This window comes from Oryza glaberrima, chromosome 10, assembly GCF_000147395.1.
Source record: "Oryza glaberrima chromosome 10, OglaRS2, whole genome shotgun sequence".
NCBI classification, from domain to species: Eukaryota; Viridiplantae; Streptophyta; class Magnoliopsida; order Poales; family Poaceae; genus Oryza; species Oryza glaberrima.
The window spans coordinates 21,749,591-21,771,222 of NC_068335.1; the positions used below are offsets into that span (position 1 = coordinate 21,749,591).

General features: G+C 44.8%; 3 protein-coding genes across 13 annotated transcripts; 1 reads left to right on the plus strand and 2 right to left on the minus strand.

Moving 5' to 3' along the window:
- The first annotated feature begins 444 nt into the window (after positions 1-444).
- On the plus strand, positions 445-8,695 carry LOC127752473 (nuclear intron maturase 2, mitochondrial). Of its 10 annotated transcripts, none has more exons than XM_052277861.1 (4): positions 445-5,370; positions 6,634-6,860; positions 6,926-6,966; positions 7,049-8,694. In XM_052277861.1, exon 1 carries the CDS (start codon positions 549-551, stop codon positions 2,748-2,750), a length of 2,202 nt encoding a protein of 733 aa, XP_052133821.1. In that variant the 5' UTR covers positions 445-548; the 3' UTR covers positions 2,751-5,370; positions 6,634-6,860; positions 6,926-6,966; positions 7,049-8,694. The 10 variants fall into 10 exon arrangements, with proteins under 10 accessions (XP_052133821.1, XP_052133819.1, XP_052133822.1 ...); XM_052277859.1 differs by having other exon boundaries at positions 6,634-6,825; XM_052277862.1 differs by having other exon boundaries at positions 6,634-6,825; positions 7,052-8,694.
- Positions 8,696-9,142: 447 nt separating this feature from the next.
- Positions 9,143-10,571, minus strand: LOC127752474 (uncharacterized). The gene has a single exon (XM_052277864.1). The coding sequence runs from the start codon at positions 10,381-10,383 to the stop codon at positions 9,505-9,507; it is 879 nt and encodes a 292-aa protein (XP_052133824.1). The 5' UTR covers positions 10,384-10,571; the 3' UTR covers positions 9,143-9,504.
- Positions 10,572-14,471: 3,900 nt separating this feature from the next.
- Positions 14,472-21,447, minus strand: LOC127752858 (phragmoplastin DRP1E-like). Of its 2 annotated transcripts, XM_052278295.1 has the most exons (16): positions 21,157-21,447; positions 20,982-21,045; positions 20,784-20,891; positions 20,083-20,184; positions 19,765-19,815; positions 19,611-19,672; positions 18,805-18,895; positions 17,832-17,896; positions 17,552-17,746; positions 17,341-17,460; positions 17,194-17,264; positions 16,869-17,094; positions 16,729-16,779; positions 16,254-16,628; positions 16,053-16,183; positions 14,472-14,957 (listed from the first exon to the last, which is right to left on the minus strand). In XM_052278295.1, the coding sequence occupies exons 1-15, from the start codon at positions 21,301-21,303 to the stop codon at positions 16,055-16,057; spliced, it is 1,857 nt and encodes a 618-aa protein (XP_052134255.1). In that variant the 5' UTR covers positions 21,304-21,447; the 3' UTR covers positions 14,472-14,957; positions 16,053-16,054. The 2 variants fall into 2 exon arrangements, with proteins under 2 accessions (XP_052134255.1, XP_052134254.1); XM_052278294.1 differs by lacking the exon at positions 14,472-14,957 and having other exon boundaries at positions 15,812-16,183.
- Between the last annotated feature and the right edge of the window lie 185 nt (positions 21,448-21,632).

The window sequence follows — 21,632 nt, forward strand, 5'->3', positions numbered from 1 at the left end:
GCAGCTAGCTACATATCTGTAGCCCGCTGCTCTTCTCTCTCTTCATTTATCTCATTAAAATATGTTTATAGCTGGTTTATAGCCTGCTATTGTACCTGCTCTTATTCTTAGTCATTATGCCAAGATAAAATATGACTATTAAAAGCAGATGGAAGGTTATTACTTAGCACCGTTGACTACTACTTTAATCTCGACCACTTATATAATTTTGACCTCTATATTTTGATTTGCGGGCCGTTCTTACCATAGACGACTCGAGAATAACGGGCCTCCATTGCCAAAGGCCCTCCGCTATCTAAGCTAATGGGCCTCCACTGCTAATAGTCGTCCGCTATAAAACCTAACGGGCCATCACTGATAAAGGCCCATGTACATCGCGTAGAAGCCCAATACCTCAAGCCCAACATCCAGTAGGCCCAATCTCCATCCCCGCCACAGCTGACCACTCCGTTGCGGCGGCGGCAGCGGCGGCGCGAGAAAACACACAAAACCCCACGACGACGACGACGGCGGCCACCGCGAGGGTTTAGCTTTCCTTCTCCTCCCCGATGCCTCCGCCTCCGCCTCGCCGCGCGCTCCTCGCCCCCCTCCTCCGCCTCCGCGCCTTCTCCTCCTCCTCCTCCTCCCTCGCCCACCACCCCCCGTTGCCGCCTCCCCCGCGCCGCCACCAGTTCGTCGCCGCCGACGCCATCACCGGCCGGGGCGGCGGCGGCAATCAACTGGACCCGGCGCAGCTCCTCCGCGACGATCCGGTCGCCATAACCGCATCGCTGTGGGTCTCCTCCTTCCGCGCGCAGCCGACCGCCGCAGCGCCGCCGCCGCCGTCGCTGTCGCCGTTCCTGTCGCGCCTCGAGCTCTGGGTGCTCGCGTACCAGAAGGCCTACGCCGACGAGACGGGCTCCTACCTGCCCCGCTCCTCCATCCCGGCCTCCACGCTCTCCTCCCTCCTCGCGCTCCGCAACGCCGTCCTCGACGCCCGCTTCCGCTTCGGCAACCGCCTCACCCCCTTCCTCCGCTCCCCGCGCGCCGCCGCCGCGGCGCAGGACCCCGCCACGCTCTCCAAGCGCAAGCTCCGCGCCCTCCTCACCACCCCGGGGCCGGCCCCGTTCCAGGACCGCGTCGTGCAGGAGCTCCTCCTCCTCCTGCTCGAGCCCGTCTACGAGGCGAGGTTCTCACCCAAGTCCTTCGCCTTCCGCCCCGGCCGATCTCCGCACGCCGCCATCCGCACCATCCGCCGCAGCTTCGCGCCCTACCTCTGGTACATCAAGGGTGACCTCTCCCCGCTCCTCCACTCCCCGGACCCTGCCCTGGTCGTCGGCGCGCTTATCCGCGATGTGCGCGACAAGAAGGTCGTCGATTTGGTTCGTTCGGCATTGCTCACCCCACCTGTGACCGCGAGGCCCGGTGATGAAGATGCGGCGAAGAAGAAGAAGAAGAGGAAGTACCAGAAGAAGAAGGTGCTTCCAGAGGGAGAGCCGAAGCCTGACCCCTACTGGTTACAGACATTCTTTGGGTTTGCGCCGGAGGAGGCACTCACCCAGCCTGATTGGGGGCATTGTGGAGTGCTGAGCCCATTGCTTGCCAATGTGTGCTTAGATGAGCTTGATAAATGGATGGAGGAGAAGATTAAGGAATTGTACAGGCCGTCCAAGTCGGATGTTGTGGGAGGGGAGGATGGAGTCGAGCAGGGGAACACTTCATGGCCAGAGTTTGTCCCCACGAGCGGCCCTGACAAAACGAGGAAGGTGGACTACATTCGATTCGGTGGCCATTTCTTAATCGGGGTCAGGGGTCCGAGGGCAGATGCAGCAGTGCTCCGAAAACAGCTTGTCGAATTCTGCGACCAGCGGTTCAGGATCAAGCTTGACAACGAGAGCCTCCCGATCGAGCATATCACTAAAGGGATCATGTTCCTTGATCATGTGCTGTGTCGTCGTGTTGTGTACCCGACTCTCCGTTACACAGCCACTGGAGGCAAGATCATCAGCGAGAAGGGGGTTGGGACTCTGCTCTCTGTGACAGCCAGTTTGAAGCAGTGCATCAAGCAGTTCCGGAAGCTTGAGTTTTTAAAGGGGGACCGTGAACCAGACCCACAACCGTGCTTCAGAATGTTCCATGCCACGCAAGCTCACACAAACGCGCAGATGAATAAGCTCTTGCTGACAATGGCAGAATGGTATCGTTATGCTGATAACCGCAAGAAGGTTGTCAACTTCTGCTCATACATTATAAGGGGGTCCTTGGCAAAGTTATATGCTGCCAAATACAAATTGAGGTCGAGGGCAAAGGTCTACAAGATTGCTTCAAGGAATCTTAGTCGACCATTGAAGGATAAGAAAGGGCAGTCGCCGGAGTACCACAATCTGCTGAGAATGGGTCTTGTGGACTCAATTGATGGACTTCAGTATACACGGATGTCGATGGTTCCTGATCCTGATTACACACCATTACCAAGTGGATGGCGCCCTGACCATGAAAAGATTTTGCTGGAGTATATAAAGCTCACAGATCAACAAACCCTGGATGAGCAGCGAAGCTGCATTAGGGAGGAAGGACTTATAACTCCACAGGACTACATTTCAATGCTTGTATGGAGCTACAAGAAAAATGCAGTTTTACTACCTTCGTTCAAAGAGAATGATCACAAAGGATCCACAGAGGACTTGGGTTCAGATACAGATGAATTGGGTGATGAGGAAATAGGAAATCTGGACCATGTTGATTCCCCAAAGGTTGCTGAAATGCCATGAATGTTGAATTGATGAAAATGACTACTACTCTCATACTCTGAAGGGGCAGTTAACAAGATAGCTGACTGATGCTGCTGGAGTTGCAAGAAATCAACTAACTCGTGGTGAACATAAACTATGGTATAGAGCTGTAATGTGCCTGTCAAATCTCTTGCAATCAGCTGGGCTGGTTCCTAAGTGCCTAACTAGATGTCTGATTCCTACTCAGGGACATCAAATTTTGTGCAGCTTCAACTTCAACAATATTTCTCAATACTCAGGATTATATTGGATGCTTGCTGCGGTGAGAAAGAAGCCAGAATGGACATTCAGAGGATCAAACTTTGCTGCCAGACTGTGCATCTGCATGCAGAACCAGCTGCTTACCGCCAAGCTTATATTTTAGTAAGACTAGCGGCCTTACCAATCCTATTTATACATCTCCAGCGCATTTGGAAAAATCACAGTGTACACATTCTGCCCAAACGTCCTGTTCGTGCAATTTTCTACTCATCTGTAGAATGTTTTACAGAAAGCAGAGGTCACAGAATTTACTTATAGATGATACTAAATAGCATCCTTGCTTTTTGGTAGATTTGCTTATCTATTGCTTTTTATACCATATTGTGGTCTACTTAGGCTGATTGGATGCTTGGTCAGTTATTCTTAAAGATATGACTGGAAACTCTATCTAATAGAATTGTATTTGTTCTATCTGTTTGTTCTTATGTTTATCACATTTGTCTTTTTAAGCATGGAATACTATAGTCAACAGTATGTTGTTTGTAATTAGCTATAAATTTGGAAACTCCAAATGACAATTTCTTCAATGGTTCAGTAGAGAGTTAGCACTTAAAGTTTCACTCTGCTAACAATCATTTCACATTTTATTGCTTTTATTTGTTTCCATTGGGCATGTGTAATGTGGGATGCACCTTATGTTGGAAGACAGATATTAGCTTTGACTTCTGCACAGAAATTACAGTTACTTTAGTAAATTAACAGAGAGAAAATAAACAAACAGGCTTGTATGACACAGATAACGGCACTGATTGCTTCTGCTATGGTTTGATCTTTACATTTGACATGTTGCCTGACTGGTTCTCTCAACATATGACTTTTTATTTAGAGCATGATCTACATCTGTTTTTTTTTATAATATCACATTGCTTGTCCTCTGCATTCTTACCCCTGTTACATCTAATTTTGTGAAAATGTTTTCTATTGCATTAGAGGTCGGGCTGTATTTATAGTTGTAGTGCTGGATGCAACTGTAGCTACCCATCCTTGCATGTTTCTCTTCAGTTTTCATGATGAAGTTTGTGTTATTAATAACACCTTGCCGACTTTCCGTCAGCACGGAATAGATATGAACCATTTCTCCACCATGTTCTGAAACAAGGGAACCCAAGAGAAGTTGAAATCAAGCACATGATGTACAGCTAATGTTAAAGCTTCTTTTGCAATGATAGGTATACGTAAATTGAAATTTGTGTTTTTTCCTACCATAGATAGCTACCATAAACCTGTGAGCCTTGTACGTTACCTGGTTCTTTGTTGAGGGTCACATGATTACAACAGTGTACTGACAGCAAGGTTGGAGCTTTATTTCTTCAGTAGCTAACAATAGTGAATGCGAACAAGCAACTGCACTGTCTCTACTGTATGCAGATCTCCCTATTGAAGTCTTCCTGCTACATTAGGCACAGTAAGTTCTTGGTATGCCGTATGCATCAGCTTGTACTGAACAAACAATGACCCTTATTTAACAACAAAATGTTCTCTTGATCTCTTTGTATAGTGAACTTATTCTAGGTCAGAAATCTGGGGTTTTGTTGTACTTTCATTTATGTAAATTACTTGTCGTTATTGTGTTGGGGTGATGGACATTTGGTGGCAAAAGCATGTTGCTGGAAGTGCACGTATGTGCCTATTTTTTTTTTTAAAAAAAGAACATTTCTTATGCTTGACTTACATGTTTGATGTTTCTGCAAATATCAGCATGTAATGCTCAATAATCCTGATAGACTCCAAACACCTGGATTAAGCTAAGTGTAACTGAAGGACTATCAAGGAACTTACAGTCTCAGAAACTACTGTGCATCCATTTTGTTTGAGGAATATAATAATCTATTATCATGGTTTTCTGGATGATCCTGTTTCTCATTTCAGTTAGCTAGCGTTGTGGATATTAGGAATGAGGTGATGATGGAAAGACTTATTCCAAATGATCAGGAACTCTTTGATGCTAGCACCAACCTTTCCTCGAACCAAACTCTGTAGGTACACTGTAAGTGAACGATGGACTATATACTTTCTTTATTTGATATTTGTCAATTCTAGGCATTTCTGCATCAGTTTTAAGGGGACAAGCAACAACCATGTGCCTTTTGGTCATCTAAGGTCTATTGGAAATTAAAAAGCGTCATGTTTTTTAATGGAAAATAAGCCCTATTTAACAACTCCCATTTTGTCTTATTCTGCATTCTGTGCTCAGGAACTGGTGCTTGTATGCCCTTGTTTGTGCTTTATGGTACCTTTTCTGCCAACCTATCGTAATGTTGTACGGTACTGAATTCGTTGCCTCCTTTCAGAAGTGTGGATCTGGATGTGAAACTTGGGTCCCATCGACCACAGTGAGGTATGCCAATCATTTAGCTCCACTAATTTTCTATGTGCCCATAGATGTAGTGAACATGAAGGCTCACAACAGTTGGGATGATTTTGTTTGCCACCATAGGCCGATGAGAAGCAATTGTGACCCACAGGCCACAAAGCTCAATGTCTTTGTAGACATCTCAATTTGGTGACCTGCTGTCACCTTTTCACAATTGTTTTGCTCAGTTCCTACAATCTTATCTGGTAATCTACTTCAGAGGTGAAAATTCTGAAGTAGATTACCAGATATATCACGGACATGTTCTACTGGTCATGTACTCATGTTTAGCATTTGAACACAGTGAAGTTCTAGATTTTGTTTCTCACAAGTACTTTTGGGTTAGGTGCATCTTAGCGTCAAGCCGTCAACCAGAAGAAAAAGGCTTACCTTCCATTAGTATAGAGTTTTCAAATTTTCTGACATTGGAAAACTAGAGGAAACTCTCCCAAGATACACTACTGCATAAAATGTTGGAATCAGATTTGCTGCCTAATAAAGGACAAAGTGACAACATCAAAGACGCTGTACTACTTTGACTAGTTGTAGCATGATTCTCAATTTATCAGTAGAGCTTTGAGCACTTGATCACACTGCTTGCTTGATCACAGTCAGACTGCCACTGATAGATTAGCCCCCATACTAATGGTACTGATCAACACCAACTAGGCAATCTGGCTTTTGGCCTGGCACTTTCGCGTGAGAAGGAAGGTTGGTTACTTAAGTGGGATATGGCAATCAAATCAACTACTAATATTCTTTTTGACAAGATGCTCCCACTCATCCACTAGTCATTTCAGTCTCATAAAAATATTTCATTTCATAGTGTTTTTGGTTGGATGAATCCTTCATACTTCGTAGTTGGTAGAAAGGGAGCAAGTAGATGTGGATGGAAGTTTTTCCCACCCCCATTTTCCAGCATGCCATCGAGCACCAACCACTAGCAATTGTTCACGATGCATAGACACAATAGGGCCTCTACTGCTCGACGAAGTTTCTTTCAACGCCAAAAGCTGCGCGCTTGGCTGCTGCATTTCATACCTGGTGCACACTGTGTAGTTGACTTATACATACTCTGGGGTGACAAAAAACAATGAGAGCAAGTTGCAGGGTATTTCCCACCCATCTGTTTAGGGTGTTTCATAGACACAATATATAGAAAAGATGCGTTACACATTTGCTGTTGAATCTGACCTGTATTCACCAGTGATTAAACATAAGTATGACCAGATCATTTTGTGCTTTCAGGTGCTTTTTCCGACAGAGACAAGCCTATGTTCATGCTCTTGCAAGCCACAGAAGGAGAAGGCTGAGAAGCAAAAGAAGAGGGTGACAATGCATTGAGGAAACTGGACTGGTAGCTGTGTTGTCATCGTCATCGGACCACCTAATGTTGCCATCTTTCGCACTGAAAGAAAGCCCCAGTTCAACTCCATACATGTATGACATGGCAAACAGGAGAGCTGAATTGCAAGGTGAATGAATGTCCTGCAAATTTGCAAATTCTGCAACCTAATTTGCTCAAAATTTACTAATGCAGGTAGGATACAACTTCACTCGAAGATGTGGGGACTAGCTCAGGTGGGCTTCACTCGCTTAATTGGTAGGTAGTGCTGTGCTCGGCTAGACGTCTCCTTTACTGGTTGTTTCACATGATGAGCAGCAGTTCTGTTGGACCTACGGCTATACGTTGCCATCGACGAACGCATGCTCTACGTGCTGTGATTCATGTCGCCCTTGAAGGTTTCCCGCACGAAAATGTGGTGAAATTTCGCCCAATTCCTGAAGGAACAGGTAATGAAATTTTGCATGTAACCACTCACTAGTAGTTCCTTACCAGTTACTACTACTCCCTCCATCCTTATATAAATGCACTTATGACTGGATGTGACATTTCATATTACAACGAATCATAACAGTTGTATTATGAAATGTCACATTTAATCTTAGATGTATTTATAATGGAATGGAGTGAGTACTTACTGCTCTAGTAGTAGGATCGTAGTCTTTACTCATCCCGTGTGTGTACGCTGTTAAGCAAGACTGCCTTTGCTAACGTCTGAAAAGAGCTTTTGGCAGAAAAGCGACTGACGGGAATGCACTTTGGGGTAGGCAATTTGATGGATTTTGACCCAAAAAAATTTAAGTTGGTAGCATGCATGCAAGGTCACGCGCCTCGGTCATGTGAGAAAGCGCGGTTCCTACAAGGAAAGGAAAGGCGTTTGTTCTGTGTAAAAAGACCAGAAAAGAGCACGTACATCGTGTGGTGTAGCAGAGCAGATCGTAGTTCATTGGTAAAGATGGAATTTGGCAGCCAATGACGCTTAAGGTGAAGAGAATCCTAGTGCAGTTTGCGATACAGTTACATACACATGTTCTTTATCCATGGGTAATTGAGTAGTAGGAGCAGAAATAGCTTTTTCATAGGTTTATAAGATATGGATTTTAGGAGATGAAATATGCCACGCGCGGCAAGGCGCCATGATCGCCCAAAGCATGCGTTCATCATCTCGTCTCAACGTGACTGATGCCATGGCTATTCCCCCGAGGTAGGCGATCGATCGATCGAGCACTAACCCAGCCGCCCATTGTTGGACCATCAAGCTCATCGAATCTTCGTTTCCGGGACATGTATAGCTCCTCATGTTGTACGATTTCTATTGCGTTTCCCCACATATATAGCTCCATGTTGTCTCAAGAGCTAGAAATCAACTCTGTTAATACACATTGCTCCAGGCTACCACTAGTAGCAGGTAAGCAGCTCACGGCTAAATAAACGCTGGGGTTTATTTTGGGACCATTTCCAGGAGAAGATAGTGCCGGTGTGGGTGGAAGTGTCACATCAATTTGGATCAGCCGCAACATGATTCAACAATTCACCTATTCACGGAAATCGACCGATCGGTGAATGTGTATCCCTTGTATATAAGCAGTGCCGTGCAGCTTAATTTAGCCACGACCTACCTCAGTTAATACCTGCTGTTAATTCGTAATTACTACATGGCCTGTATACGTGTAACGGAGCAATGGCCTTTAAACGTAGTACGTACTACAAACGTTTTGCATCGGCCAATCAATCGAGAGGTAGAGACGACACGACACGACACGAATTCAGCAGTTAATGATTCGATGAGGGAGGCGACAATGAAATTTATGGTCGATCACTATTCGAGACGATGAAACTGCCAGTGATACGGCGCATCTGATGTTTGGATCCTGCAGCTGCAAATCTAACCAATCAAACGACCAGAGAGAATGAAGGTTCTTGCTTGCAAATCGCATTTTCTTCCTCTTCGTAAACCGTAATACAGTAGTTAATAGTAACACTCACGCATGTCTTTGTAGCACGTTTGGTTTTTCATCTACCTCCTGCTGCTACTACTTGAGGAGAATCTTGCAAGCTTCACATTTCGAACATTGCATCTTCTCTGTACTGAAGTGAAGAGCGGTTGTACACTAGTAATACAAACTAGAGAAAGTAAGGATGCCATACGTACGTGTACTGTTGTCAATCGTATCCTGGTTTAACTGTTTGAAACGCGGCCAGATGTTTGAAATTTTGCACAGAAATACAAGAAATCAACCACCACTACTGAAGTCTGCAATACAACCATCATGAGCTGAGTCATCTACGCAACACACAACGAAATTGCTAATCAAATTGGGGGGGGGGGGGGGGGGGGGGGGGGGGGGAGAAGAAGCCAAGCAAAGAACAAAACTGAGGCCGCAATTGAGGAGGTCAGAGAGAGCACACAGCTCAGCTAATTGATTTGTTTCATTCCTTTTTTTTCCATTCACATGGTAGGGAGAGAAAATATATAAAAATTTTGAAGGATTCTTCCCAATATCAATATTTGTATAGTATGCTACATTGCTGCTACTGCCTAACCATAAACAAACCCAAATTTCCACTGAATTTCTTTTTTCCATTTCTCTTCGCCTCTCGTCAACACGTAGCGGCAAACACTACCATTCATATCGTCACATCTCCTCGAGAGTACCGAAATGTTTGGTCAAATTTTGTAGGAAAAAAAAATCAAAGATAAAATTGCCCCCGAAAAAAAAAATGAAAAAGAAAAGGAGGGAAAAAAAAAAGCGCGCGAGCGAGCGAAGATGGCGTCATCGGAACCTACCCATGTCGGCGAGCTTCCGGGAGGTGTTGCGGCCGAACGAGGCGGCGCCGCCGGCCGACAGGTTGCGCCGGTGGGTGTCGCCCAGGGGGGACGGATCCGGCGGCTGGCATCGCCGGCGTCCGCCGCCGCCGCCGGAGGTGGGCCGGACGAGCGGGCTGAGGCACACGGCGAACCCCGAGATCCCGTCCCCGCTGGCGCCCACGCCGGTGTGCCTGCGGCGGTGCTGCCTCGCCGGCGAGGGGGAAGGGAACCACCAGCTACTGGTGGTACTGCCTCCGGGGGAGTCGGGCGCCTCGTCCAGCGGCGGCGGCAGCGACTCCGCCGCCGTCGCCGCGGCCTCCGGCCGCCGCTTGCGTCGGACTATCGAGGAGAGCCAGGAGGTGGACCGTCGGGGAGGATCCTTCGCGCTCACGCCACCGCCGCGGACGACGTCGTCGTCGCCCCGGGCGTGTCGCCTCCCGCCGCCGCCGCCGAAGATCGCGGCGAGGAAGGACCTGCGGCGCGCGACCTTCTTGCCGCGCGGCTCGGGCTCATCGCCGCCACCCGCCGCGCGGGCGGGGCCGACCTGCGGCGTGCGGAAGAAGAGGAGGTTGGGGTGGTGGTGGTGGTGGTGGGCGGCGGCGGCCGAGGAGGAGGAGGATGACGCGTAGGCGCAGGCGTCGGAGCGGCGCGCCGCGGCGTAGGGGGAGACGGAGCGCGCGAAGAGGGATGAGGAGGCCCTGCTGCTGCTGCTGTGGTGGTGGTCGTCGGCTTCGGCGGCGTCGGCGGTGGCGTCGCGCTGGGCGGCGAGGTCGAGGAGGCGGTCGCGGAGGCAGGGGGCGCAGACGCCGACGGCGTTGGCGTAGGGGTGGAGCTTGCACCTCATCTCCGGCTCCGGCTCATCGGAGAGGATTCTGGCGCGGCGAGGCGAGGCGAGGCGGAGGATGGAAGAAGGGAAGGGGTGGGTGGTGGTGGTGGCGTTAATGGCGGACGGATTTATTCGGGAGAGAGCGGTGGAAAGAAACGGTGCTCTGATGCTCCAGTCTACACGTAAGCCGGATTTCTAACTGCTAATTTTACTAGGGCTCCCTATTAGTATTTATTACTCCTACCTGAGTAATTTTCTTATCCTAAATTTATCTAGATTTCCTTTTAGGTCTGCTTTTGGGTTATCCAAAATTTAATTTGTGATTTTAAGGGGTTATTTGACTTAGTATATTTTTCGCCATTGTTTTTTTTACAGTAAAGATAGAGCTTTATTAATGACTGAACAAAGTATTACATTCCTGGTTGAACAAATTTAAAATTCTTGCCGGCGCACGTAATCCTCATTCTTGGCTACATCTTCGACATCATCACCATTTGAGTAAAAGTAAACTACACTAGCAATTCTTAAACTTATAAAGATGTTTCACAATTTATAAAGCGTGCATCGAGTTTATTGTATCATCTCGATCCAAAGCCTTATTTGATCATGGTCTTACATGCTACGTGAACTGTGACATGGCACATACCTACTAAAGAGATCGCTTGCCGGAGGGAGGAGGACGAAGGGAGAAAAGAAAGAGAGGAAGAAGTGAGAAAAAAAATAAAAAAATAAAAATGTGTTGTGTCATTAATCACGATGCATGTCATGTAGGTAAGACATGCAAGTAAGATCACGGTCAAATGAGATTTTGGATCATAATGATACACTAAACTAAGTCAAGAGATCTTAATACGCGTTTTGCAAGATCGTGGATCTAGATGAAACCTCCTTACAAGTTTAAGAATCACTGATGTATTTTACTATTTGAATAATATCAGTCGTAAGTCAACTGATCGGAGCTTAGTTCTAGAGGAAATTCTATAAAATTACGATGTTTCACGGGAGACATTTATGTGAACGAAAGAGCGTGAGAAAATGGTTTATTGTGGTAATAAAATTTATCTGGTTCAAATTATATTGCTCACAAATCGAATGTAAATTAATGTGTTTTGTGTAAACTGAAGAATGAATTACTTTTTACGGAACAGATGGAACTCTTTCAGAGATCTTGTGTTCTAAGTGAGGGGTCTCATGTACTCTCCTTGTCCTCCATGCTAGCGAGTAGAGAACCGGTACCCATGCTTGAGCCAACCCAGCTAAATGCAGTTAATTAGCCAACCCAGCTAAATGCAGTTAAGTACGCAATTAGTGCGTAATTAAGAAGGTATTAATGTGGACTAAGGTTAATAGAGGGAATAATGGCTAATAATTAAGAAAAGAAATATGAATGATCTCTTCAAATCTTCCTCCCAGACAGCCATACAAGAGTACTTACTAGTACACATCAATTTTGGATTGAACGAAACAATTTGCATCTTTCCTTTACAAGAACCCAATTCTAGTTATGCAACTGGATATGATCAAAATTGTTTTTCAAAATAAACTACATATTGTAACGAGTAATAAACCTTATAGTTTTACTTTGCATCGGATATCTAATACAAACTTTTCACCTTTCACTCGGGTATGTTCAAATAACTTTCATTTTGCAGGCAACAAAACATTATCTGAAGACAGACTAGAACACCGGAGAGGAAGATAAACGTAAAAGCTCATACCACGACAATCGAATTCTATCCGATCCTTCTTCTAACACGAGACAAAAATTTGCAGGCCTGATGCGAAGGTAGTACTAATTATCTAGATGGGTCCAATAATCAAACACAACGTCGATCACAAATTCACAATAGTACCACGATATTTTCTTTTATTGCGCCCGGAGACGGATTCAATGCGTGCAGGTACAAACGTGTAGTCGCTGGGAAGGAAACCGGGGGCACCGGTTTTTTCACCTCTCGCTGTCTTTCCCTGGACGTCCTTTACGGGTTCCGGGTTCCCTGTTCCTGTTTTGGGGGTTAAAAACTTAAATTCGTTCGTGTGCTGGACAGCTAGCGTGGTGCTGACATGCTAATGCTACTGCTCGACAGTCAACAGTTCTAGGTAGGATCTAGTATGCAAATGCAATTGGGCATGGACTCAAGTCAAACCCACGAAACTGTAGTACTACGTCTCACAGGCCGTATGCAGCCAAGGGCGCCTCCTGCTATGCAATTACGCGCCTCTGCTGGTACAGTTAGTTACAAAGATGGTTGATCCATTCCGGCACCAGAAATATCACAAGAGCAGTTGCCAATTTGCCATACGCGATAACAAGAACATGGTACACGCCTACACGGTGCAGTGAAAAGTTGCGCCACCAAACAGTCGGAGGGAGTTGCATACCGAAGCTTCTAGCGGCCAATTGGGATGTTGGCCAGAAAACACCATGCAACAACACACACACTCCTGCCTGATTTGACCGTGAACAAGAACGAGCCGGCGACGGCGAGAGGAAGAAGGATTCAATATTGGGAGGAGGAGCGGATGACCGGGAGACGCCGACAGGCGACAGGGTCACACAGATCATCGATTCATGCCCTCCCTCCCCTGCACAGTGCAAACCGGCAACGCAACGCGACATGCGAACAACGACATCCGCGCGGCAGCATTGGAAGCGTGCGGGCATCTCATTCTCATCCCTGTGCCCGGCATGTGGCCAACACAAGGGCTCATCTCTCTCTCTCTCTCTCTGTGCTCATTTTAGCACAGGATCGCATGTGCAACAACTATAGTTTAAGATAATGTACTGTACTTGTTTATATGAGTTCAGGCCTTCCCGGAATGGTTGGCCTGCAATATACTGTATCCAGCATCCGTATAACAGCGCCGCAGCAGAAGCAGCAGCACACAACCAATGAACCAACAAACCATCACCAGCAAAACAAGATATTGAAAAAAAAAAAGGGAACAGATTAACCAGAGATGCACAGGAAGTTGCTCTAATTTACCTACTCGCTGCTACTACTACTGGTACTTGTCGCTAGAGGCATCACATGCGAGTGACGTAGCAGTAAGGTCTGGGCTAGTTCCCAAATTTTTTCCCAAAAAAATCACATCGAATCTTTGAACACATATATAGAGTATTATCCGTGCATTGAATATAGATTAAAAAACTAATTACATAGTTAGGGGGAAAACGCGAGACGAATCTTTTAAGCCTAATTAGTCCATAATTAACCATAAATGCTACAGTAACCAGTATATGCTAAGGGCAAGTACAACCGTGTAGACAACTTGCTGTCTTTTTACACAAATAGACAGCTTAAACAGACAGCTTATACAATAGGTTGTTGGTTTGGCTGTCTGTAGAGTGTTTAATTCATCCTTTGACACACAAATCATGATGATCTAGTGTATAATTGATCTTTGTAGTCATTTTGTTGCATATATAAGACAATGCACAGTACATTTAAATATTCCGCATGACTTGTAAAATAAACATGTATATAATAATTATATATATTTATATATGAAATGATCTTAGAAGAAGTAGCTGCAGTCGGTGAAGGAGCTTGGTGGTGGACTAGCCGCGCCATATCCCGAACTCCGGTGCTCTGGCACACGCGCCGCCAACCCTAAACTGCTCAGCTCCGGCACCATCGACGCCGCCCGAGCTCCTCCCTGGGCCTTCCGCATCGGCGCCGCCACACCCTTTCGAGATTGCGATGCAGCTGGCTTGCGCATCCAAGCCGCATCCAACTTCAGCATATCTTGCGCCGCCGCCGCCGCCTCCTTCCGTTCCTGCCGCGACATGGTGGCCAGATCGAAATAGGGTTGGATGGGGAACGCGGGGGGGGGGGGGGGGGGGGCTATTTCAACGCGCGCGAGAGAGATTTTGGCGGGCGAGGAAGGTGCGAACCTGTTCCGCACGCGAGAGAGCTGATCCCGCGCCTCCGTCGCCTCCCCGCATCGCGTCGTACAACGGGCTTCATCGCCGTCGCGTCGCCTGGGAGCACGCGCTGGCCTCGTCGACGAATGAGACGACGGATGGGCCAAAGCGAGCGCCGGGGGGGGGGGGTTCGCAAAAAAACAGTGCATGTCGACGGGTCTCGCCAACCCGTTGTACTTGCCCTAATGACGGATTAATTAGGCTCAAAAAATTCGTCTCGTGGTTTCCAGGTGAGTTATAAAATTAGTTTTCTTATTGGTGTCCGAAAATCCTTTCCAACATCCGGTCAAGCATCCAATACGATACCCAAAAATTTCTTTTTTCGAACTAAACAGGCTAAGTGATGGCCAACAGCCACCTGCCCCAGTTCTTTTGCTTCTAAAGTCCAAGGGGCCGGACGTTCTTGAGATCGTTCAGATATTACCATCATGACTATGACACATAGCATAACTAATTAATACTGGATGGAAATTTCTGCTCTACCAGTAGTATAACAGCAATGAATTAATTGGCAGATATGTCATGGAAGTATATGTGTAAGAGATATCAGACCAACCAATGATCCATTGCAATGTAGTGCTGCTCATAATGGACTGCAACTCTATGTTAGTAATACAACAGGACGGCTCGACGCCGATTTGGAACTTCTGAAAGCAGCCCATTTCTGTTTTAATTAGGAGGCAAGTGGATCAATCAATTGTTTATGTATGGTATTGTTAGTTTGTTAACGATGATACTGTACTTAGCATGATATATCCTATCAGATAATCATTATCTAAAAAAAATTTCTATCACTGAAGTCCATAACAATCAGAGGAAGACACGTCAGCATAGCAATTTGCACTATAAAGACCTGTTCTACGCAGGCCACTCATCAAAGACCAACAGGAATGAAAAACCAGTTCTAGAAAGCGTGAATCTAATAGCGCTAATTCAAGAATTCTAAGAGCTCGAACGAATCAAAGGTCAGTTCAACACAAGTAATGCAGAGTCAAGTTTACCCGATGTATGGAAGTGACAAAAAATACTCATGTATTGGGTCTTGTTGAACGTACGCAGATAATGCAAACGAACAAGCAAGAAATTGACCAAAGCTTATGCATAAGCTCGATACCTGGCTAACCTGATCCCTATCTTGGATGGTTATGCTTCTACGGTTCAGATAAAGCCAGGGACATGAGAAGTCATAACAATGGAAAACGCTACCTATAACAAAACTACTAGACTGCAGATGGATCTTGCAGGTCGAGTCACGCCAAGAATGTTCAAACGCACTATTGGTATTATTTATTGGGCGGCTCTTGTCTCGGCAACACCCAAAACGAAATAGTCACCGAACAGCGGCCCTAATCTAGACAAGAATTTTAGTAGCTATTTGAATACAAATTACACAGACCAACATTATTTTAACTATGCAGAGTTTCAGTATGCAACTTATGCATAGTCAATGCAGTCAACCATATACTTATAGGGCTAGTTGAATAGGCCAACATTTCATTTCGAAAATAAGCAACAAAATGCAGTAATCTGGAATTCTAGATTCAATTTGTGAATACCATGGAATCTTAAACAAATATACAGACAGACTTCATTCATGCTTGTGCTTAAAAGTCTGCATACATATTATGAAAACACATTACAATCAAGACTCATATATAGCACAACAATTAGTAATCAATCTCAAATGTTTGACACGTGAAGTGCAGATCAACTGGCTATTAATTCTGCATGTCAAATTGCAAAGCAAACAGAATGTTACCTTTAACGTGACCATGACACAGCATCGATCTCATCCCTGGCAGACTTGTATAACTCAAGCCTCTTAAAGCACTGCTGCCTTCGCTCCATAAGAGCAGGATCCTCATCAAGGAGTTGCGCAAGCTGCTTAGCCTACAAAGGAAAATGGTCATTGGGAGGACTGAATAAGTTAGCTTGTTACAAAACGAACTAAGTAACTCACATCTTTCCTGCCCACTTGGGTATAGAAATAGTTAAGCAAGGAACGCTTAGCTTCCCTGACTTGACAATGAACAACAGCTTTGGGGATAGTATTCTTCAATGTATCAGATACCATGCCAATGTATGAGGACACATTGGAAGCAATCCTCCTGAAGTGCGCGTCAGCATAACGATCAACAGAAGGAGTGGAAGGGTTCCCAGTTCCAGTCTTGTCCACTTCCTGTGGAAGCTTGCGGAAGAACTCCACTGTCAAGTATGCTGACTCCATATCAACCAGTCGTACAGTGGTTTTACGTCCATCTTCACGGAATCTCTCTAGGGCATGAAAGCATGCAGCCGCAAGCTCCGCTTGAAGAGTGGGAAACCTTTTCAATTCCTAACGATATATTAACATGTTTTGAAAAAAAGAATTACTACATAGCAACAGGTGAGGAAGGTAAAATGATGATTTGATATGGTGGTGCAAAATAGCCAACCTGGGTCTCACCGATGGATTTCCTTACCAGCTCTTTCAAAACATAATGCACCTGCAACAATGGTAAAAGAGATTTCAGAATAAATAAAATACCAGAGCAGGCAACCACAGTCCACAGGAGGAAGATTCTTAGTATATTACAGCATCTACAGAAGCTTCAGCTGGCCCTCTAAAATAATTGAGAGCAGATTCAATCAGTCGGCGGTACCCTTGCTCAGGAGCAATTAAATGAGGTTGATAACCATCAGCTTCTGAGATAACACGCTTAACATTTTGCAGAGAGAGGTAGCGGTCAAATGGAAGCTTCCGCAGAGCAGAGGGGAGTTGGTTATCAAAGACACCATAAATTCGATCACCTCCAGGCCGTCTGCGATTTTTATGCCAGCATTTCAGATCTCTAAAGAAAACATTGCATGGACACATAATGCAGGTAATAAAGAAGCCTAATAGCATATATGATATTTACCCTCCATCAAGATGTTCTCTAAATATTTTCTCAAATGCACGGCAAAGCTCCAACACGAGGTATAGTTGAGCCTGCACAAGCACATAAATTATGTTTGCTTTTTCCATTTGAATACAATGCAATTTACCATAAGGTTCAGTAGGTTACCCCAGCATCAGAGGCAATAGGTCTACCAATGTGATCCATCTCAGATTCAAGTTCATCAATAGTTTTGTTGATCAGAGATGTAATGCTTGGAATACGTGCCCTGATCACAGCCTCTAAGTGCTAAGAGGTGGAAACAGCAATGCATCCGTTAACATTAATAACTTCAAAATAATTAAAAAAGAGAGAGAACACCAAATGGGTTTTCCAGAACCTGTGAAAGAAGTTTGGCAAGATATTCTGAACCCATCCTGCTTGATAAATGAGAATATTCAGGACTAGAAGCAAAGAACTCCTGTTCTTTTCGCCTGGCAATAATCATATCAATATTCTTATTGATATCTGCTTGTGAACGATTAACAATCCCGACCCATGGATGCTGCAGTCTGTACGATCTTCCTTCGAGAACCTTAATGAGAAGAACAAATATTGGGAGGATTAAAATTTACATAACCCAAATTGCATACAAAGTAAAGTAGTAAAGAGAAACATACATCAAGTGCATTTGTTCCCTTGTCCATCAAATCAAGCTTAGTCAACACACCAAATGTCCTTTCACCTGAACATAGATGATTCCACACGAAAGAAATTAGGATGGAATTGTCTCAGATTCTCCATGTGCAGAACATACTAATATGAGCTAGTTTTAGAAAATGAGACTAGAAGTCTAGAACCAGCAATCTAAGCCACTGGCTTCAATTTACATGTCTAACATCAACCATCAAAAGATACTGATGATTCCCAAGGGCTCTCTCGATTAATCCACTTTACTCTTGTAAGGTTGCTGGTTGTACTTGCACCCTCCCAAAAGGCCAAAATCCTATTTGGCGATGTACTTGGTATATATAGACCACTTCAAGTTGATCTAGTGGCTCAGATTTTATTTCTCATTCTCCTATTTTAAGGCTACTCCCTAGTTCATACCATATATCCCCCCTAGCAATTACAAGCAGCCAAGCAATCTCCAGGCATCCAAATAATGTGACTATTTTGGATAGATGTGAAGAAGAAATGTGTAGCACTAATGGTTATCACATTTTCATGGTGTACAATTGGTAGGCAACAGGATCTTCATTTATAAACTGGTTGGGAGCAGAGTTGTCTAAAATTAGTAGCAACTGGCAAAGTAAATTCCCTGCTACATAATTCATAGGAACTAATCCTTTATGGAATTATCAACTAGAGCAGGTGAACAGCTATCTCAAACCTCAGGAGATGGCCAGCACATGAGATATACTGAAATACAAATGAGGTTTCTCCAAAAACAAGAATATGTCACTATTTTGCTTGTCTACCACCCAATATCCAGACATATTCTAAGCAAATGGACCTAGCAAAGATTATCTAAGGAGTATACAATAAAGAAAAATAGAATCATTCACTGCCACAATTGACAGCAAAACACCAAATCGACAGTTAACAAAATTAAAATATCATAGTAAAGTAAGTGTATAACTTTGATCATACCAGTTGGATCAACATCTCGAGCAAGCTTAATAGCATCAGATGTTGCTATATCTTGATTGGCAGGAGATATAGCAAGTATGATGCAGTTTGGCTACAAAAGAAAATACAAAAATGTCACTGCATAAGGTACACACAAATGCACACTTCATAGTCTCCTGCAATGTTGTTAAGATATGGTCATCTTGGAGCTTTAGTTTGCAGTATAACTTAATGCAACATACAAAATAAAGCACTAGTGAATATAGGAATTAATTTCAACAAAGGAAAGGCACAATATAATCAGCACCACATATGTACTTCCGTTGGATGTAGAGGCTGGGTTTAATCCATTTTCTAAAAAAATAGCCCCGTATTGGAGTACTTTTGTCTAACCCTGGAAAAAATATTATAGCCAACTAGCCCACTTGGAAAAGAATGGCTGTAAGAAATATGCTATAAACGGGCAGGTCCAAGGAACTTGCTTACATTTTTTAAAATACTTTGTAGAAGGCATCCAAGCAAACAATATTAAATGCTAATGAGACCGTGAGACATGCAAAGGGTACTTAAATCTATCAGTCAGCATTAACTGCTAATGAGACTGTGAAATATAGGTGTGGGAGACCAATCAAGCTAGAATTGTATAAGTGAATATTGATACGAGGAAATATTGCACCCTTATTTTAACACCCCAGAGATGTAATAAGTCAAGTGGCACTGAATTTATTTTTAAGGCGCATCGAATAATTCATAAAATGAAAAAAATACCCAGTGGTAGTACTTTAATAAGAATGTGTAGGCCTATATTCTATACTGAAGTAATATACCTTGTCAACATATGAGCGCACCATATTTTCAATATCCTGGACAATGCTTTCAGGCTGTCCTTCTGAAAGGCAATGTAGTAAGTGAAAATTCTCTGGTTAACATTGCTTAAGTCCAAGTAAGTTCAAGCATGAAAATCGGTACACATTTCCATACCTACTGCAACTTTAGTTAGACCCGGCAGATCAATCAATGTCAAGTTGACCACTGCAATAGTTCATTGAATAGAGTTATGTTAAGTTAAGAATTCTGGAGTTACATGAAGCTGCGATGTACTGCATATAAGTAAAGTCTATGCCTGTGTGAGAAAAAAAGGAAATTAAAGGTTGCACAAGTATTGTTGCCAAACAGAAAACACAGTCTTATTTATATAAGATGAAACCGGAAAAATAAAATTTGACAAGTAAAAGCAGCTGTGATCCTTCATTAAAAAAAAAAAAGAAGCAGCATAAGTCAAGCAAAGGGTGTGAGTACCATGTGGTGAGTAAATGCTGAGATGAATTGGAACAGGTGATATTTGTTTAGTCTTCCCTGTCAGCCTATCAGTTTCATCTTGAATTTCCTTCCGCACAAGAGCTGCAGAAAACAAATATCACCATTCACCAGCATGTTTGTAAGAACTATCTGTTCAACTTCAGTCATTTCCAAGGTAACAAGACGCTGAAACCACACAGAATTCATTACAAGCAAATGTATCCTCTATATATTTTGCAACCATTTGCATTAGTTAAATAAAGTAATTTTAATATGTCTACAGCCCTAGTAATGACAACAGATTGCTTCTCCAGTTCTGCTTCTCTCGTGACAATTTATTGATCGTTTAAGTGAAAGTAAATTTATTGATCGTGACAATTTTATGGAGCATTACCTAGGCAGTGTTATACCTGTATAGCTGAAAAATTACTGCCGAATTTTGACATTAAACAAGAGGATACATATGTAGTAGCAGTGTAGAAACCGAACAATACAGCATCTGCTGCTAGCAACTGCTAATTGCAGTGTTAATTACACTAAACATGGCTAATTGTGCATTTCATTAAAGCAATTTGCCTACGGCCACTAAGTAAACCAGTTCAAAGCATAAACCCATAAAACCCCCCAAACAACTGCAAGACACTGAAAATGTCTGAGCGCGCGCGCCCATGCGTATAGAGAGAATGAGTGAGAGCACTCACCAAAATCGTTGAACCGACGCTTGGGCATATGCAAGAACTCAGCGTACTCCTGCACCCCGTCCTCCGTCTTGTGCAGCTGCAAAACCAGCGGCCTTCTCGTCACGATACCTGTAATCGAAGACACAAACCTCGTGGCTGTAAAAATCACAGCACGGGTACTCGAAAATTCGGACACAGGCGCAGAATTCCCGATCAAACCTGAGCCCCTAGGCAGGAAGTCGCGGCCCACGATGCTCTCCAGCACCGATGACTTGCCGGAACTCTGCACGCATGCAACCGGCGCAAATAAAATCGAGCGTTCACCTCCGAAATTGAGCAACGACGCGAAACCCTAGGTAGGGGAGCAGAGGCGGTATAGGGCGGGGGGGCGCACCTGGCCACCGACGACGGCGACGGAAGGGAGCGCCTCCCACAGCGTGGGGAGGGAGGCGGTGCCGTCGCCGCCGCCGTGGTCCCCGAGGACGGTGCAGGCTCGCTGGATGCGGTTCACGAGCACGATCACGTTCTCCATCGTCGCCATCTCCGGCGAGGCGGAGGGAGGCGGCACCTCCTTGCCCGGACGAGGAGCGGAAGTGGAAGGTTCTAGAAGGAGGCGGAAGGTTCGAGAGGGAGAGAGCACTGTCTCTGTGGGCGAAGCGAAGGGAGCAGAGAGGCGTCACTGTCGCGACGGCATCGGATAGGGACGAAAGCGTGCAACTGCTCCCATTTTACGGTTTTGCCCCTTGCGGCAAATTCCAATTTCCAAGTGGCCCGGCGGGAACAAGTTCCCCGAAATTCGAAATTCAAATATTCGTTTTACTTTTCGGATGAATTGAAATTTCAAAAGGATTTTCAGTATACCTTTTTACT

What these genes read in the sequence shown, in the direction of transcription:
- LOC127752473 (XM_052277855.1), top strand. Translation starts at nt 549, where the DNA reads ATGCCTCCGCCTCCGCCTCGCCGCGCGCTCCTCGCCCCCCTCCTCCGC.
- LOC127752474 (XM_052277864.1), bottom strand. Translation starts at nt 10,383, where the DNA reads ATGAGGTGCAAGCTCCACCCCTACGCCAACGCCGTCGGCGTCTGCGCC.
- LOC127752858 (XM_052278295.1), bottom strand. Translation starts at nt 21,303, where the DNA reads ATGGCGACGATGGAGAACGTGATCGTGCTCGTGAACCGCATCCAGCGA. An exon ending in CTATTGCCTCTGATGCTGGG is followed by an intron (nt 17,265 to 17,340) that starts GTAACCTACTGA and finishes GTGCTTGTGCAG; the next exon opens with GCTCAACTATACCTCGTGTT. An exon ending in CTGAAGCTTCTGTAGATGCT is followed by an intron (nt 16,780 to 16,868) that starts GTAATATACTAA and finishes CCATTGTTGCAG; the next exon opens with GTGCATTATGTTTTGAAAGA.